At 37.5% G+C, this 18652-nt stretch overlaps 2 protein-coding genes across 2 annotated transcripts; one reads left to right on the forward strand and one right to left on the reverse strand.

Annotated features, from left to right (window-relative positions):
* Positions 1-983: 983 nt before the first annotated feature.
* LOC124108057 (acyl-protein thioesterase 1) lies at positions 984-2054 on the forward strand. The gene has a single exon (XM_046466419.2). It carries the CDS (start codon positions 1077-1079, stop codon positions 1767-1769), a length of 693 nt encoding a protein of 230 aa, XP_046322375.1. The 5' UTR covers positions 984-1076; the 3' UTR covers positions 1770-2054.
* A 2982-nt stretch (positions 2055-5036) lies between these two features.
* Positions 5037-5978, reverse strand: LOC124108049 (olfactory receptor 2V1-like). The gene has a single exon (XM_046466408.1). The coding sequence runs from the start codon at positions 5976-5978 to the stop codon at positions 5037-5039; it is 942 nt and encodes a 313-aa protein (XP_046322364.1).
* Between the last annotated feature and the right edge of the window lie 12674 nt (positions 5979-18652).

The raw sequence follows: 18652 nt of genomic DNA on the forward strand, positions 1-18652 counted from the left end.
GAGAATTATAATACAGCAATGGAAACCTTAAGAATAAAATTGAAATTCTATACCTAAAAATGCAATATCTAAAATGATGAAATCATTGAATGGGATTAATAGTATCTTGAACATAAAACAAGAAACTCAGTGACCTAAAATGGAGGTAGACAAAACTTTTGTTAAAAAAAAAACTAGATAGTAATAGTTTAGGCTTAGTAAATCATATGCTCTCTGTCACAACTACTCAACTATTGCTGTTTTAGCACAAAAGCAGCCTTACACAATATGTAAAACTATAGAATAAATAGTAAAACTATAAAAACAGCCAGCGAACCATATTTGATCTGTGGGTCATAGAATGCTGATCCCTGAATGGTAAACTAGTCAATAGAAATCCCAAAATCAAAGCACAAAAAGACAAATGAGTGGGAAAATAGAACTGTATGAGAGACAATGTCAATCTATCATTTGTGTCTATGAAAGAGAAAAGGAAAGATTAAAAAAACTTGGTAAACCTAAATTTTTTTTCCAAAATTATGACTATATCCCAACAGACAGATCAAACAATCTCAGGGAAATACAAGTAGAATGATAAAAAGAAAACTACACCAATGCACATCATTATCAAGTTTCTGAAATCAAAGATACAGACAAAATCTTTGAAGTAACTAAGAAAACAAGATAAAGTTACAAGGATATCCATTAAAATATACAGCTGACTTCTCATCAGAAATTACAGAGAAAAGAACCAATGGAATTACATTTTAAATACTGAAAGAAATAAAAACTGTCAACCAAAAATTTTGTAACCAGAAAAAAAAATAATTCAAGAATGAAAAAAAAAAGTGAGGCATGGTGGTGCATGCGTGTGATCTCAACAACTTGGGAGGTTGATGCAGAGGATCACAAGTTCAAGGTCAGCCTCATAAATATAGTAAGACCCTCAGCAATTTAGTAAGAACCTGTCTCAAAATTTTAAAAAAGGACTAGGTATGGGACTCGCGGGCCGGGACTCGCCGCTCGCACGCCCTTGGGCCGCGGCCGGGAGCCCGCTCTGCTTTCCGCTTCCGACGCACTGTCCAGGGAGCCGGTGGATGTGCGGCAATAACATGTCTGCCCCATTGCCCTCCGTCGTTCCTGCTGCCCGGAAGGCCACCGCCGCGGTTATTTTCCTTCATGGATTGGGAGATACTGGGCACGGATGGGCAGAAGCTTTTGCAGGTATCAGAAGTTCACATATCAAATATATCTGCCCGCATGCGCCAGTTATGCCTGTTACATTGAATATGAAAATGGCTATGCCTTCTTGGTTTGATATCATTGGACTTTCACCAGATGCTCAGGAGGATGAACCTGGAATTAAACAAGCGGCAGAAAATGTAAAAGCTTTGATAGATCAAGAAGTGAAGAATGGCATTCCATCTAACAGAATTATTTTGGGAGGATTTTCTCAGGGAGGAGCCTTGTCTTTGTACACTGCTCTCACCACACAGCAGAAACTGGCAGGTGTCACTGCACTCAGTTGTTGGCTTCCACTCCGGGCTTCATTCCCACAGAGTCCCATCAGCGGCCCTAATAGAGAGCTATCTATTCTTCAGTGCCATGGAGATTGTGATCCTTTAGTTCCACTAATGTTTGGTTCTCTTACTGTTGAAAAACTAAAGACTTTGGTAAATCCAGCAAATGTAACCTTCAAAATCTATGAAGGCATGATGCACTGTTCATGTCAACAGGAAATGATGGATGTCAAGCAATTCATTGATAAACTCCTACCTCCGGTTGATTGACATCACTAAGAGGCCTTGTGTAGACGTACACCAGCATCATTGCAGTAGAGTCTAAACCTTTTCCCATGCTCAACTTTAAAACTTTTAATGTTTGCAGTGTTGAAATGTTTTGCAGATACACACCAATGATACAGACAAAATAATGGCTCCTCCGTGGGAAATCTTTTAAGTTTCTATACATGTATTTGTATACGATGATCCAGACTACACTAGTATTAAAATAGGTGAAGCACCTAGCTTCTTTTTCTTAAATGTAATTGAGCAAAATAAAATACTACAACCAAATTTTTTATCATATCATTTGAAAATTACTAGTATGCTTGACAAAAATTTATTTCAGTATAAACAAGCAATCAAGATATAAACAATTTATGCATGCTGTGACTTGGTCTATGGATTTATTCCAAAATTGCTTAGTCACCATGCAGTATCTGTATTTTTTAATATATATATATTCGTATATACATAATGATGGTAATACATACAATTAGATGGTGTTACATTATTCCTGATAATAGGGATAATGCTTATAAGTGTCAACAGAGAATAGTGTTGCTCTTTTCAATTAATTGCCCTTTTATTTGGGGGACCAGGCTGTTCTTTTCCTTGATATTATTTCTATTTAATATTCTTTTCTCTCGAGAAAAATAAAAGTCCTTTCTTTCTTGATTGTCCTTCAGTAGCAGACCAGTTATTGCTTCCTTGCCATAGACATCTGAATCACTGACATAGGATATTTAAGATCAATGTATGCTTTAAAAGAAATTGAACATTATTTAAACTCCCTGTACTACATATTTCAAAAACTATACCTTAGTCCAAATTTAGACCTGTTTAGTTATTAGAATATTCAATCAATAAGAACAATTCTGTCTGTAGTTTTATTTTTTCTGTAAACAACTGAAAGACTAATTAGGTCATATTTTGGCATTTTCTGAAATATTTGAGATTGATCTTAAAAACTGGTTTCTAAAATGATTGGGTCTTATAGCATACGGTTTAGATTTACTTTTTCTCTCTCTATATATATATATGTTTGAAACCAACTACTACAGAAAATGAGCTGTCCATTAGAAAAAGTTGCTTTATTTTTGTCTGCCAGTGTACTTATTTGAAATTTTCAGTTGAGTCAAATGATTTTTAAAATTATGCCTGTAATCCCAGCAACTCTGGAGGCTGAGGCAGGAGGATCACAATTTCAAGGCCAGCCTCACCAACTTAGAGAGACCCTAAGCAATTTATCAAGACCCGGTCTTCAAAATAAAAAATAAAAAGGGATGAGGATAAAGCTCAGTGGTAAAGTACCCCTGGGTTAAATTTTCAATATCAAAAAAGCAATTCTTTGGTTAATATGCATTAGATTTTCCAGATTACTGATAAAAATTATTTGAAAACAAATTTATGGGTAATAAAAATTAATCAGACCCCCCTATATATATGATGTAGTACCCTCACAATTTAGTATATTGCAAAAATGTATGCTTAATATTTCTGAACTGTTAATTTTTTTTCTGTACTCCAACTGACCAAAACAATGTTAAGAATGCATCTTTATAAATGGGTGCTAATTGATAATGGAAATAATTTCGTAATGGACAATATAGGATGTTAATAATGAAGCCATATGTTTATGTCTGGATTTGAAAATTTTAAACAATCATGTACTAAGTCATTTTTATTTTAACTTGAAGAACAAAAACTGTTTAATTTCAGTTATACAAATCAGTAAGATCTTATTTATGGCAAGAAATATTCCGTTGAAATGTTGTGCTGTAACATGGGAAAATGTCGGTGTTTTTCACAGTTTCTCTAAATGTGAAATAAAATTTAATTCTGAAAAAAAAAAAAAAAAAAGGACTAGGTATGTATCTCAGTGGCAAAGCACCCTTGGGTTCAATCCCCAGTTCCAAAAATAAAAAGAAATTTAAAAATATATTTAAAAGTTAAAATAAATTTTTTAAAAATTATATTTAAGAAGTATATATATTTTTTAATTTTTAATATTTATTTTTCAGTTTTCGGCAGACACAACAGCTTTGTTTGTATGTGGTGCTGAGGATCGAACCCAGGCCACATGCATGCCAGGCAAGCGTGCTACCGCTTGAGCCACATCCCCAGCCCAAGAAATATATTTATAAATATATTTTAAATATGTTTAAAAATATATTTAAAAGTTAAAAATAAATTTAAAAGTTAATAAAGGACTGGGTGCAGAGGCCCACATCTGTAGTCCCAGTGACTTAGCATGTTGAGGCAGGAGTATTTCAAGCTTGAGGCTAGTCTTGGCAACTTAGACTCTGTCTCAAAATAAAAAAGGAAAAGGACTAGAGATGTAGCACATCCCTGGATTCAATCTCCAGTACCAGGAAAAATAAGTCAACAGAGTGATAAAATGGAATACCAAATAATTGTATTGATTAGTACAAAAGAATGGAAGCAGGAAAAAGTGTTGGAGACAAATACAGATAATAAAAGTGGAAACTTAAGAGTAAAATGGTAGAATTAAGTCCAATCAGAGAAATAGTTACACTAAATATAAATGGACTGAACACTTCAATTGAAAGAGGTTGACAGACCAAGTTATTTTTAAAAAACTATAATGTGCTATATTTCATAAAAACTCACTTAAAAAATAATAGGATAGACAACAAAGATATACACTGCAAACATTAATCATAAAAAAATTTGGCGACACTTTTAATATCAGAAAAGTATTAGAAGTGGCTGGGGCTGGGGCTCAGTAGTAGAGTGCTCACCTAGCATGCATGAGGCACTGGGTTGGATCCTCAGCACCACATAAAAATAAAGATACTGTGTCCACCTAAAAAATAAATAAATAAATAAATATTTTTTTAGAAAATAAATAAATAAATAGATAGATTCCACCAGGCATAGTGGTTTATGCCTGTAATTCCAGCTATTTAGGAAACTAAAGTAATGGAATGCAGAAAGACCCCAAAGAAGAGGGCAAGACTTGGGACAAGGTGGCTGTCCTCAGGCATGGGTATTTCCTGGAGAAGGACAAAACAGCTGTCACCTGCTGACTCTCCTGGTAGCTTCTGTCTCCTGCTCTTTGTAACCTGGTAGGCCCAGCCTTTCATACTGAGCGTGAGCATGATAGATTAAATTGATGTGTTAATTTGATTAACTCTGATCAGAAAGTTGTTTTTTCAGTAGGTCACATCTGTTTCTCTTCTAATCAAACTACAATTGGCTGATCTAGGTCACCTGGCTGCAGAGCCCACATCATCAGATGGCAGCATCAATTTAGTGCCCACAGGGGCACCTTCCCAGGAGTTTCCTCAAAGCCCCGCCCACTTCCTTGTTCCTCAGACTGTAGATGAGAGGATTGAGCATGGGGGTGATCATGGTGTAGAAGGCAGAGACCGCTTTGTCCTGCTTGGAAGAGTGGTAGGCCTGGGGTCGCATGTAGGTAATCATGGCTGCCCCATAGAAGAGGGAGACCACGGTCATATGGGAGGAACAGGTAGCAAAAGCCTTCTGCCGGCCTTCCACAGAGTGCATGCGGAGCACTGCCACCAGGATCCTCAGGTAGGAGGCCGAGATGACAGAGAAAGGCAGGAGCAGCATGAGGACACAGCAGACATAGATCATGGTCTCATAGAGGGAGGTGTCAGCGCAGGCCAGCTTGAGCACTGCAGGGACCTCACAAAAGAAGTGGTCTATCTCCTGGGAACCACAGTAGGGGAAGCGGAGGGTGAAGACAGCCTGGATCAGCCCATCCACCAGTCCAAAGAGCCAGGACCCCGCCACCATGAGCCAGCAGACTCGGCGACTCATAACCACTGAGTACCTCAGTGGGTTGCTGATGGCCACGTAGCGGTCGTAGGCCATGAAGGCCAACAGGAAGCATTCATCCCCCAAGAGGGTGAGGAAGAAGAGGATCTGGAGTCCACAGCCTGTAAAGGAGATGGAGCCACCACCAAGCAGAAAGTCATCGGCCATCCGTGGCACAATGGTGGAGATGAGCATGAGGTCCATGAGTGACAGCCAGCTGAGGAAGAAGTACATGGGGCTGTGGAGGCTGGAGTCGACATTGATGAGGAGGATCATGAGCCCATTGCCAGAAAGGGCCACCAGAAACATGATCATGATGATGGAGAAGAGGAAGAGGTGTAATGGCGAGTGGGTGAAGAGGCCCAGGAGGATGAAGTGGGAGATAAAAGTCTGGTTTCCCACCCAGGCCATTGTTCCTGCAAGGCACTGGAGAGATGGTAGGGATCTGGAAGCAGAAGGTTTACACTTAGTGTAACAATGCAAAGGACATTGCAACTTTGCCCAATATGTTGTCCTTTTTAAATGTGACTTGGTTTAGGAAAAAAATGTGCGGGGCCTTAAAGAAAAATGCAGGTGATGGTGGTTGTTAAGTTTTAGGACTTTCTGTAATAGTTAAGAAATTAATTTTAAGCTCTTTAATATGTGGGAAACTGCTTCTGCCTCTGCTAGAAATTGTTCTTTTCTTTGGCACACAATCAAGAATGCGTTTGGTTTTTTGTTTGTTTGTTTTCAGGAAAAGTATTTAAGCAGCAAAATTTATTAACCACATGAACCGGGCAATTCAGTTTTATTGTCTTAAATTGAAATGACATATTATAATATAGGATGACAGAAGTAATTGAATTGAGAACATAAGCAATGCTTAGTAGTTTAAAATTGATAACAACTGACATTACTGGAGTATTTCTTACATGCCAGATATCAAGATGAACACATTGGTACATCCTCAGAAAGGGATGATCATTATCTTCAATTCACAAATGGGGAAACTTAGGCAGAGAGAAATTTATTTTTCAGATATGAAAGCTTAAAGTTTTTTTTTAAAGAAACATAGTAAATGAAAAATTGGAGACAACCCAAATGCCCAACATAAAGAAATAACTAAGTAAATTATTATATAGTCACATGGTAAAACAATATTTAGTCAATTACATATTTATGACATTTTCATAGATCACAAAAAAATTTACCGAGTATTCTTAAGTGTTTCTAAAGGCTGGAAGAAAATATACTAAGTTATTAACAGTGTGATTTCTTCTAGGTAGTAAATAAAGGTTATCTCCTCTTAATTTCTTTGTGCTTTACATATTTTCTGTAAAAATATAGAGGTATGGTTTAAATTTTAAAATAAAGTTACACTATACATAGGCTCAACACACAAAAATCATCTGCTTTCTCATAAATACTACCTACCAATTAGCAAATGTAACTGAAAAAGCAAGAATATTTTATTCACAATTGGAACAAAAGCTATATAAGTTATAATGAATGCAGGAAAGAACCCTAAAGTTAAACATTATGAAACTTTAGTGAAAAACAATTTTAAAGGGCTCAACATTGTGTGCTTTTAAATTCTTCATAAAATTAATGTGTAAAATCCATGTGATCACATTTAAAACATTAGGGCTGGGGATATAGCTCAGTTGGTAGAGTGCTTGCTTCTCATGCACAAGGCCCTGGGTTCAATCCCCAGCACCACAAAAAATATTTTTAAACTGGAAGGATAGAATTGGAGTTCTTTCAGAAATCCCCCAAAAGCAGATTTATAGTTCTTGCTGCACAAAGTTTTAATACTTAAAACAGAAAACACAAACTATCTAGAAGGGACAAAACAAGTAAAGACTGGGCAGGGGTGAAGGAGAAAGTAGAAAAAGGACACCAGGACACCCTCTCCAAAGAGAGGGGCAAAATTAAAATTGTTATTTTATACTAGCAGATACAGATGCATAGGCTACTGCAAAGAATCTCTCGGGACGTGGTTTACTCCAAGCAGCAGAGAAGAAGAAATGGAGCAAAGAATCACATAGACAAAACCATATTTACAGAAAGAATTCTGTCTTCATGGCAGGGAAAGGAGAGACAATTTGCCTTAAGGATAACCCTAGAGTTTCTTAAGGATAGCCCATCTCATTAGCCTGAGAATTACAACAGTTAACCTAAATACTTAGGGACTAAAGAACTCCAATTCTGGGTTAAAATGAATGATTAGATATACCTGTCACTGTTACCTCCAAAAATCCCACTAGAATGACAGTAACCACAGATACAATGAAAGGATAATTAAAACATTCTTTTAGACACTAGAAGTGGTTGGACACATGATAACTTACTTGCAGACCTTAAAAGGCTAATTTCTACAGTGACAGTGGTGAAAAAGAACAGTAACCACAGAACTGGTACAAGGGCTCAAGAATTGATGGCTTGAAAGCTATCCATATGGTCTCACCTTCACCTCAACTTATATTGGTGTCTCCAATAGAAACACACTAATGTAGAAATTTCTCCCCACTCCACCCAGGTGGATCTTGCCCCTCCCTTACCCTGGCAAAAAAACACAAGACAGATTCCCCAGGGAAGGTGATGGTGCCCTGAACATTAATAGAAAAAGTGATAAATGTGAAATGCCTGCCTTCTTCTCCCTGTTAGCTCTCATAACCATATTTATTCCCTTCAGGGGGGAAATTAAAAGAACCCCTCCCCACAGCTACAGATCTGGACCAGGAAATATCTAAAGATATTAATGTTGTAAAACTTTGTAAAAACCTTATATCACTCAAAGTGAAGGCTTAGTTAACATGCCCTACCCACATACTCAGGGAACTCTAGTTTTTTGATACCTCACAACCAAGCAGTAGACAACCAAAATATTTTCTACACTTAAGAAAAGGAAAATCAGCAAAGCAATATGAATTAAGAAAGAGACTCTTCAAGGAAACAAGTTTTTTAAAAATTATTTTCAACATGAATGAGATAAGAAAAATAATATCTAATAAAACAAGAATAAAATGCTATAGAAAAAGCTACATTCAGAGGACAAAGAGCTCTTTTCAAAATAAAAATACATTTTGAGCAGTTTTACTTCTAGGAATTCATCTTATAGATATATTTGCACATACGCAAAATATATCAGGCATAGATTTATTTTCTACTAGAAGCAGAAAAAACTGTAAAGGTCTAATCATCAGCAAAAAACGAATTTACAATGGAATGATGCAAATTAAAAACAGAATGAGATTACTTCTTATGTATTGATTTAGAATTTTAAATAATATTGCTTAAAAATATAATGAAAGAGGCAATACACAGAAGTGTGTGTAGCATGTATATATGTACAACTTACATAACATGTTATATCACATACTAGTTATATATCATAATTATAGATTACATGTTATACAAATTATAAATCAAAAAATCATATAATTGTACTTGTTTGGGAGTGTAGCTCAGTGGTAGAATGTAAGAAGCATGAGGCCCTGGTTTCTATTCTCAGCACCACAAAAAAAGAGAATATAATTATATTAAATTACATATCTGTTATATAATATTACATTTTACATATATGTTTGTAAAAAAGTATGTGTGTGTGTGTGGCTTTTGAACACAGTAACTATTTTAATCTTCAGTAACTATACTTATAAATACATGTGTCCATAAATAAAAAATTTCTGAAATAGAATAGAAGAAACTAATAATACTTCCCCAGAGTAAAAAAATCAGAAGAATCAGATTACTATGATAGGGTAGAAAAGAGAGTCTAGATGGTATGTACGTTTTCACCTTTAGAATTTTAATCTTTGTGGAACAATAATATAAATACAATGTTGAAATGATACACCCAATAAAATTTATTGTAAAAATTGATAAGGCAAGAACCAATGTGTATATACAGTACATTATAGTTACTTAGTAAATATCTACTGAATAAATGGTTAAAATAACTTTGGGAGAAATTACCTTCTCAAAATACAGCATATAATGCAACATTTATCTCTCTCCCTCTCTCTCTCTTTCTGGTTGGAGATAAAACCCAGGACCTTGCACAGGTTAGGAAAGTACTCTATAACACCCCAACCCTGTATTACAACATTTTTAAACACATAAACAAATAATGATTAGAAAATATTTTGAAAAAAAAGTAAAAGTAATAAGTTCATATTTTTCAGGAAAAGTTAACATTGATTGCATACTAATTCAATTTTCACCTCTGGAGTGTGGGGAGGTGATCCCTTTGTTGCCAAAGCCGCCTGGGCACACGCAACCAGTCATAGCTCGTAGAAGCAAATAAGAGTCCCATCCTAGGGAATAATGGTGAACCTCAGAGAGCAATGGGACAGAATGCAATTAAGAGAGAAAACACAAGAGAAAGAAGGGAGGAATCAGATTGGAAAAGAAAGAGGAGAAAAACTAACATTACCTCAAGAAGGGAAGGGAGAGGTGAAAGGAGTAAAAGGAAAAGGAGACAAGAGGAAAAGATGTGAAACAATGGAAAAAATGAAGAAAAGTTAGAATGTCAGAAATTACTTTTACCCAAAAGACATAGAAGGATAACAAGGAGACAGTGTAACAGAGTGCAAAGATGTAGGCATCATGCAAAAGGAGAACAAACATGCTGAGAAAGAAGGGTCAGAAGAAAGAACAACACAGATGGGATCAGAGACAAGAAGGGAACAAGGGTACCCTGTGAAGGGGCAGCCAGGCAGAGGGACAGAGCATTCCTCTTGCCAATATTATAAGGAGCCCTGGGACTTCAGGGATGCAGTAAGAGCTGGCAGCTCTCTGACTCTTCCCATCCTTCTGGGAAAGGCTATAGAGAAGCTTGCATTGCCTTCAAACCCTCTCACCCTCAACCGCTGATGTTGATGGGGAGGTGAATTGGACCGATGGACTGAGCAGAGGGTCTACACAGGGAGCCGTGGAGGGCAACTGGTACTGAATGCCAGGCTGAGGAGTTGGGACCTTACATGTTACCAGGAAATGGTTAAGAGCTAGGGCTTGACCAGTTATTAGATCTGAGGCCTTGAGCATGTGCTCACTGAGCTTTTCATCTCATCTGCTAAATGAAGACAAGAATAATCATTTTCTAGGGTAGTCGTGAAGATTAAAGAAGTTACTGTGTTCAAAAGCTCCAGACACTAGCTTCCCATACAAAAAGCTCAACAAACAGGGACCATTGTCTAAGACCATTCAACAGATGGCTGACAGACAAGGAGACTGAAGAAGAGGAGAAACTGTTAGGAAGCAGCCCTGATGTCCAAAGCAGGAGATGGCCACTCACTGTGTGACCAAAAGAAGGGAGAAAACACACCAAAGTATGTTTCTCCAAATAAGAGCAGAATACTGACTCTCCTTCAAGAAGAAGGGGTACATAAGAGAATGAGAAGAGGAAAAAAATACATGGGTGGCAGAGGAACAGAAAGCAGTAACTTGTTTCAGATTCCTTAACCATTCGGAGCTTCAGTTTCATCATCTATACAACTAGGGTGATAATTTAACATGAAATAGTTCCTTATATGCCAACTAAGGATAAAATAAAATAATGTATAGTAAAGCCCCTACTGCATGCCTGGTGCATAGTAAGTGCCCACTATATCATGGCAGATATTGTGTTGTCACAATCATTTATTAAGCTCTGAACAAAGGTGATAGTAGGAAGTTTGTAAAAGAGGAGGGTATTTTAAGCATGTTGCATGGGTAGTCAGAATTTCTGAATTGAAAGGGAACTTGGGCACTCTTTACTCTGACTTGTATCTATGAAGTGATTGGTTTTCAAAATGCTTTTAAATCAAGTGATCAGACAATCTAATCTTTATTAATAAAGAAAACCCCATTCTAATGTAATCTAAGCCCTTGCTTAGATCACCAACAAAGCTTTACCAGGTAACTACAACACATATACTTTCTGTTGGGCACCAATGGGAGATATTTTAGGGCAGAAAGGTCTTCCTGCATAATTTCCGGTCAGACCTTGCCACAGCCCACGGCTGTACATTAGAGATTCCTGAAGAAGCACAACTGAAAGTTTTGTTGGAGAGCTCTGCACCAGAGAGGAGGGAAATCAGATCCACAGGAGAACTGTACCACAAAGGGGAAAAAACCACAAAGTGGAAGAGAAGGAAGCAAAGACACCAAAGTATGTTTCTCCAAATAGGAGCAGAACACTGACTATCCTTCAAGAAGAAGGGGTACAAAAAAGAATATGAGAAGAGGAAAAAAGACACGAGTGGCAAAGGAACAGAAAGCAACAACTTGTTTCAGAGAATGAGAAATGTAGATGGATGGAGTAGGTGGACAGGGGTGAATTTGACTACTGTTTTTCAGACAAAATCTATTAACAGGGACAGATAACTCTCCCAGCACCCTGTGGAGTGAAGGAAAACATCCATCAGTTTTAGGGAATTCAGTCATTGTTCAATCCTCCCTATACTTGAAAAGACAAAATAGTGTTCACTCTTCCCAAAACCTATAATGAGACCCCAAGGAAGTCATTTCCTCTTGGTGCCCCCAGTTATAAAATGACTGGATGGGAAAAATAAAACTTAAATCTTCTCTAATTTTACCCAATGAATGAAAGATGAGGATAAAGAACTCAATGTTTTAGAAGCCAGATATAACCGTTCTAGAACTTTCTACCTCCAGAGAAATAATAAGCAAAAAAATATCAAGAATAGTTGTAGGGTGAGGAAACGTTAGTAAGCATTTGGTAACAGAGAGAAGATATATGACACAAAGAGGGAGAGTATTACCTGAAATCACAGAACTGGTGACACCAGGATGGACTGGGGATCAGGAGATGGGCAGACTCCAGCACCACCCAAGATGGCTGCTCTGATCAATAAGTTAGGTCTGCAAGATCTCTCTGAGTCCAGGGAAGCTGATGTACCTCCATCTCCTTGAATGAAAATGATTTGAAAAGAAAGCAGGAGGAACCTAGGAGAAATAAGAGAAATTTGTAGGAAAAAGAAAATTTCATGTTCAAAACTACTCCAGAATCTCCTGTGTTGTGAAAATGGAGTTGATGGAGGTGTCTGAAGCACAATCCACACACAGGAAATACCGAATGCCTTCCATGAGGCCTGTAGAAAGATTTTGAGGAATTAATTGAGGTTGGTTAAAATGGGGGAGAACATGGATGGTAAGGAAAAAGAAAAATCTGGAAAAGAGAATTCCATTCTAAAACCTTGGCAGAATCATTAGGAATTAAAGAAAAGCTTTCCAGAAACAACCATTGTAGCACGGAGAGAATGTTCATTTCTCAACCCAAAAGACAGCAGAGTGGGAGTGAGCTGGACCCGGATGGGAGGAGACACTCTCTGGGAGCAAAGGTAGAGCATCTCACCTGCTGATGAGACCCTTTGCTGGGTCAGGTCCAGTGCCCAGCCAAGAAGTTTTATTCACTGTCACCCCTCACTACCACCCACTGTTGTCTCCTCTGCTATGACTAAGGAAAGTCACTTCTGTTTTCACAAATCCTTGGAGACCCTTCCTTTGCCAAACCTTGTCCCCAGTCTCTGGCAATTAAACCTCCAAGGGAAGAGAGCTTCCTGAAAAGTTCTCTGATAATCTCAGCTACTTCAGCAAACAAAATCTTTCCCAGGGGAAGGTGGAAACAAAAACAAGTTTTCTTTGGGCCAATCTGGGAAGAATCAGCTTTGCCTCCATTCCAAAAGGAAACAGGAAATGTTAGCCTGAGGTCTGTGTTTGTGGTCTACCTTGGTGTGACAGCCATTAAGTGATATATATAGGTGAAGTCAACAGGACATCTTCTGGAATATTCCAGAACCACACCCCTCTGCATCCTTCTGCCTGTTCCCATTACCTAGACTAAATGAGAAAAGTCCCATCTAAGGTTACACTGACCCTTCTTAACTCTAAGAAATTCTCTCTGAGTTTAATTCTACTAAAATTTGGTTCAGTCCCTAAAAATATGTATGCTATGGTTTGGAGATGAGGTGTTCCCCCAAAGGCCCTGTGTTAATGCAGGAATGTTTGGAGGTGAAGTGATTGGATTGCGAGAGTGATATCCTAATCAGTCTATCTCAGTTTGAATGGACTGGGTGGTAACTATAGGCAGATGGGGTATGGCTGAAGCCCCTCCCCATCCTCTGCTTTTAGCTGCAATAAAGTGAGCCGCTTCGCTCTGCCATGCCCCTCCACCATGATGTTCTGCCTCACCTTGGGCCCAGAGCAGTGGAATTGGAAAACCATGGACTAAACCCCTGAAGCCATGAGCCAAAATAAACTTTCTCTTTCCTAAGTTGCTCTTGCCAGGTATTTTGGTCTGAGTGACAAAAATCTGACTACATAACAACTGAGTGACAAAAAAACTGACCACATACAACCAAACTCACCAAAAGGTTATTTGTCCCTGGTGCAGACCACCTTCTTCCCACTCTCCTGTCAGCTCTAAACCAAATGGGTTTCTCTCATACTAAGAATTTTTCAAAAATAAAGATAGCATAGCACAGAGATATTAGGCTTTGGAGTCAGACAAAGTTGGATGGGACTCTTATTTAGACTTGTCCTTGTTCAAGGGTCTTAACCTATTCAAGTCCCAGTTTTCTTATCTGTGTAAAACAAAAAGGGTGCATCACAAAATGTTTGTTGTGAGAATTAAAATGAATGGACAATATAAAGCCATCTCATCATTATAGATCCTAAGAATTGTAGTTACTAGTGTCACTGTCCTTCATTCTCTACAAAGGCTGAAAACAGAAACAAAAATACACATTTGAGAAAAATAATCTATAAAACTCACAGAAAAAAAACACCTACAGGCTGCAGCAGCAACACAAAACAATTGCTGAGGAGGGAAAAGAATCTGATTTACAGAGTTACCACATTATAATATTCAAAATGTCCAGTTCTCAACAAAAACATTACAAAGCATGAAAGAATTAAGAAAGTGTAGCCCACTGCAGAAGAGACGAACAGAAGCCATCCCTGGGTAAACATTAGGCTTACTAGACAAAGACTTTAAATCCACTGACTTAAATATTCCCAAAGAGCTTAAATAAACCATAGACAAAGAGGTAGAGGAAACAAGGAGACCAATGTATAAATAAACAGAATGTCAATAAGGAGAAATTATAAAAATAACTCAAATTCTGGAGCTGAAAAGTACAATATCTGAAATACAGAATATTTCATGAGAGAGTTTTAGCAGGTTTTAAAAGGTAAAATAAAAATCAGCAAATGATTCAGATCAGAGTATCAACTCTGAGGAACAAAAAAAAATGAAGAAAAATGAACAGATCTTGAGACTTGGAGGTCACCATCAAGCAATTGGAAATCCATAAAGAAGAAAAGAAAAAGTGGCTGTGAGAACATTTGAAGAAAAATGGCCCTAAATTGTTCAAATGATATTTAAAAAAATGAATCAATACATTCAAGAAATTCATGAAACTCCAAGAAGCACAAGAACAAAGATATCTACATTGAAACACATTATACTTAAATTGGCTTTCTTTCTTTCTTTCTTTCTTTCTTTTTTGGTAAACAAAATTTTAATCCCAAGGATTCTTACAAAATATTACAAATGAAAATGACAGCATAAAGAAAAATATCTTCTACAATATACCTTTAAACTAGAATTGGTATTTTGAATAATCTCAAATTTAGAATTAAAGAATGTTAAACAAAGATATGTATTCATATATATCAGTTACATAAGCACCTTGCATGATCTAAAGTAAACATAAACTTTCCTGAAGCTTTTCAAATTCTATATCAACTGGACAACATCAACCAAATATGAAGACTAGTTGGATTTTTCAAAAAGCTATAAGCTATTTTGATGGTATAGCTTTTATTCTAATCTCCTGGCTTGTGTTCACAGCAGCTTTTGAAGACTGCTTTATCCTTTTTTTCTTTCTATTACTCAAACCTAAGAGAGCAGAAAGAGAGAAATGACTTATCACATACATATACAGTTATAACTATAGCTATCTACCATATCCCATCTATGGAAAAAAGTAAATCTTAGTTCAGTGTTTGCCAGCTTTATTTCTATAATATTAAAACATCACACTTTAGTTGGGCAGAATGTAGAAGTTTAAAATTACTCTATGCAAGACTTTAGTTCAAAACAATTTCAATTTTGCTCAAGAGAACAGTATAAAATAACAATTCTTGGCATTACAGGTCTCATGATCCATTGTGAACTACAACTTATTTTTTCAACAAACAGCTGGATGTGGTGGCACATGCCTGTAATCTCAGTGGCTTGGAAAGCTGAAACAAGAGGATCACAAGTTCAAAGCCAGCTTCAGCAACTTAATGAGACCTGTCTCTAATAAAATATTAAAAAGGACTGGGGATGTGCCTCAGTGGTTAAGTACCCCCTGGGTTCATTCCCTATACCAAACAAAACAAACCCCAGACAAACATATGAACAGCTAAAACATCTTAAAAATACAGAAAGCTCATGAAATCTCAAACAAAACTTGAATTTTATATACATATATACTCCTGCCAAATTATTATTTCCTGTACACTACTCCTTTTGCAAATTGATCATTTCCTTTCATTTAACCTACATAGGCTGTGAGACTTCTAGAAGAACTGGGATGGCTTGTGATTTCCCTCTTAAGACAGTGATATCTTTCTTCTCTTTTTTTTTAAATATTTTTTTTAGTTGCAGTTGGACACAATACCTTTACTCTTATTTATTTTTATGTGGTGCTGAGGATCTAACCCAGAGTCTCGCACTTGCTAGGTGAGCGCTCTACCGCTGAGCCAAAACCCCAGCCCCTCTTCTCTATGGAAAGGTACCTGCTTCAGCTTTGAAAGAAGTTTCTTATTCTTGGAATTCTACAGCAAAGTGGGGGACTTCTCTGATAGTCACCTCAAGAGGGAGGTGGGCCACAATTTTTACTTTTTTCCACCATTGATCTAGCTCTTGAACAGCATCAATTGCAACTCAAGGATTTTAAACTAAACAGATGTGAAGTTGGAAGTGTTTCTAGCAACACACATAATTCAGAGTGTTCTATAATCACTAAAAGCCCATTTCAATTCAGTATTTTTTATTTATTTATCTATTTTTTATACCAGTGATTGAATTCAGAGATGCTTTACCACTGAGCCACATCTCCAGCCCTTTTTTATATTTTATTCAGAGACAGGTCTTGCTAAATTGCTGAGGTTGGTTTTGAACTTGTAATCCTTCTACCTCAGTCTCCTGAGCCACTGGAATTGTAGGCATGTGCCACCACACCACCCAATTCACTCTTATTACCACTGTTTACAAGATCATCTATATACATGTGTAGACCAATAGATAAAAATCATGACTCATTTTGAGATCTTGAGTAAGAAATGTAAAGAGTCAAATTCACACGTGTTTTATTGCTCCCTCTGGACTGACTCCCACAGATGCCCTAATTTACCTTGTTTCCACCTATTTAAAAAAAAGAGCCCAGGAGAAAAGAGAATCTTAAAAGCAGAAAGAGAAAAGTGATATCACATACATGAAATCAAAAGAATCACAGTAGGACCTACACAGTAGCCCAGGCCCAGGGTAGGCCCAGGTCCATCCCACCACTGGAAGACCTCTACTGGAGCTCAGGCCTCAGCCCAGATCCTCCTCCACCAACCTCTGCTGGAGCCCAGGACCAGTGTGGGCCCGCCCACACACCTGAGAGTCCAGATCTAACCGTTTCACCTTAGGACACTGCAGCCATCGCCATAGCCTTCCTCACACAGTAGCCTTTACCTTGAAACAACAGACAAGGCCTAGAAGCAGCTGCATCTCGGAGCAGGCAGGCATCCCAAAGCCAGTATGAGGTCCATCCTTTCAGCCACATCTCTGAAAGACATTGCATACATCTTGGGGCACCTCCACTGCTATCTCAAGTTACCTCTGCTATTGCCACCACCGCCTTTAGTTGCAGTAGCATCCATCGCAGGACACCAGCAGGGTCTGAAAGCCCAACACCTACATGAGGTTCAGATAAGCTGCACAGATACTACAAGAGTATGGGGTAGAAACTGTAATACCTCAGATACACACTACAAGAAAGGAAGACACATAGACAACATGAAAAAACAAGGGAGGAAAGTGCCTCAAACAAACCAGGATACTACAATAACAGAACCCATGGACAGCGCAGTTGATGAAATGTCAGAGAAGGAGTTCAGAATGTTCATAATTAAAATTATCTGTGAATTAAAGAATGACCTAAATGAGCAAAAAATGATACAGGCAAAAAAATGATCACTCTAACAAAGAGATAAGAGAGCAAATTCAAGCAACCATTGATGACACAATTAAACAGATAAGGGAGCAAATTCAGGCATCCATTGATCACACCAACAAAAAGATAAGGGAGCAAATAAAGGTAGCAAAAGATTACTTCAAGAAAGAGATAGAGATTCTGGGGGGGAAAAAGAAAGGAAAACAATCAGAAATCCTTGAAATGAAGGAAACAATAAACCAAATAAAAAACTCAATAGAAAACATCACCAACAGAATCGATCACTTGGAAGACAGAATGGAAGATAATGAAGACAAAGTATACAATCTGGAAAATAAAGTTGACTACCCAGTGAAGACGGTAAGAAACCATGATCAGAACATCCAGGAATTATGGGATAGCATCAAAAGACAAATCTTAAAGAGTTATTGGGATAAAGAAAGGCACAGAGTCTCAAATAAAGGAATGCACAATCTCTTCAATGAGATAATATCATAAAATATCCCAAACATGAAGAATGAATTGGAAAATCAAATACAAGAGGCTTATAGAACACCAAATGTACAAAATTACAATAGATCTACACCAAGGCACATTATGATGAAAATGGCTATCATACAGACTGAGGATAAAAATCTTAAAGGCTTCAAGAGAAAGGAATCAGATCACATATAGAGGGAGACAATTCATATCTCAGCAGATTTTCCAACCCAGACCCTCAAAGCCAGGAGATCCTGGAACAACATATACCTGGCCTGGGAAGCCAGGTAAAGCATAGCAGGGTTGGAATCCCTACAGGCTGCCCCTGAGAGGACAGTGCATAAAGATGTCAGAAGGAATCCAAAGCTGCAGTGAAGACCCCTTAAAATTAAGAGATATCAGTAACAT

The sequence above is a fragment of the Marmota monax genome, unplaced genomic scaffold (genome assembly GCF_021218885.2).
Source record: "Marmota monax isolate L192 unplaced genomic scaffold, Marmota_monax_Labrador192_F-V1.1 WCK01_AAM20220418_F8-fsc00331, whole genome shotgun sequence".
Lineage (NCBI taxonomy): Eukaryota > Metazoa > Chordata > Mammalia > Rodentia > Sciuridae > Marmota > Marmota monax.

Bases quoted from the DNA above. Each gene is read 5' to 3' on its own strand.
- LOC124108049 (XM_046466408.1), bottom strand. From the start codon at position 5,978: ATGGCCTGGGTGGGAAACCAGACTTTTATCTCCCACTTCATCCTCCTG.
- LOC124108057 (XM_046466419.2), top strand. From the start codon at position 1,077: ATGTGCGGCAATAACATGTCTGCCCCATTGCCCTCCGTCGTTCCTGCT.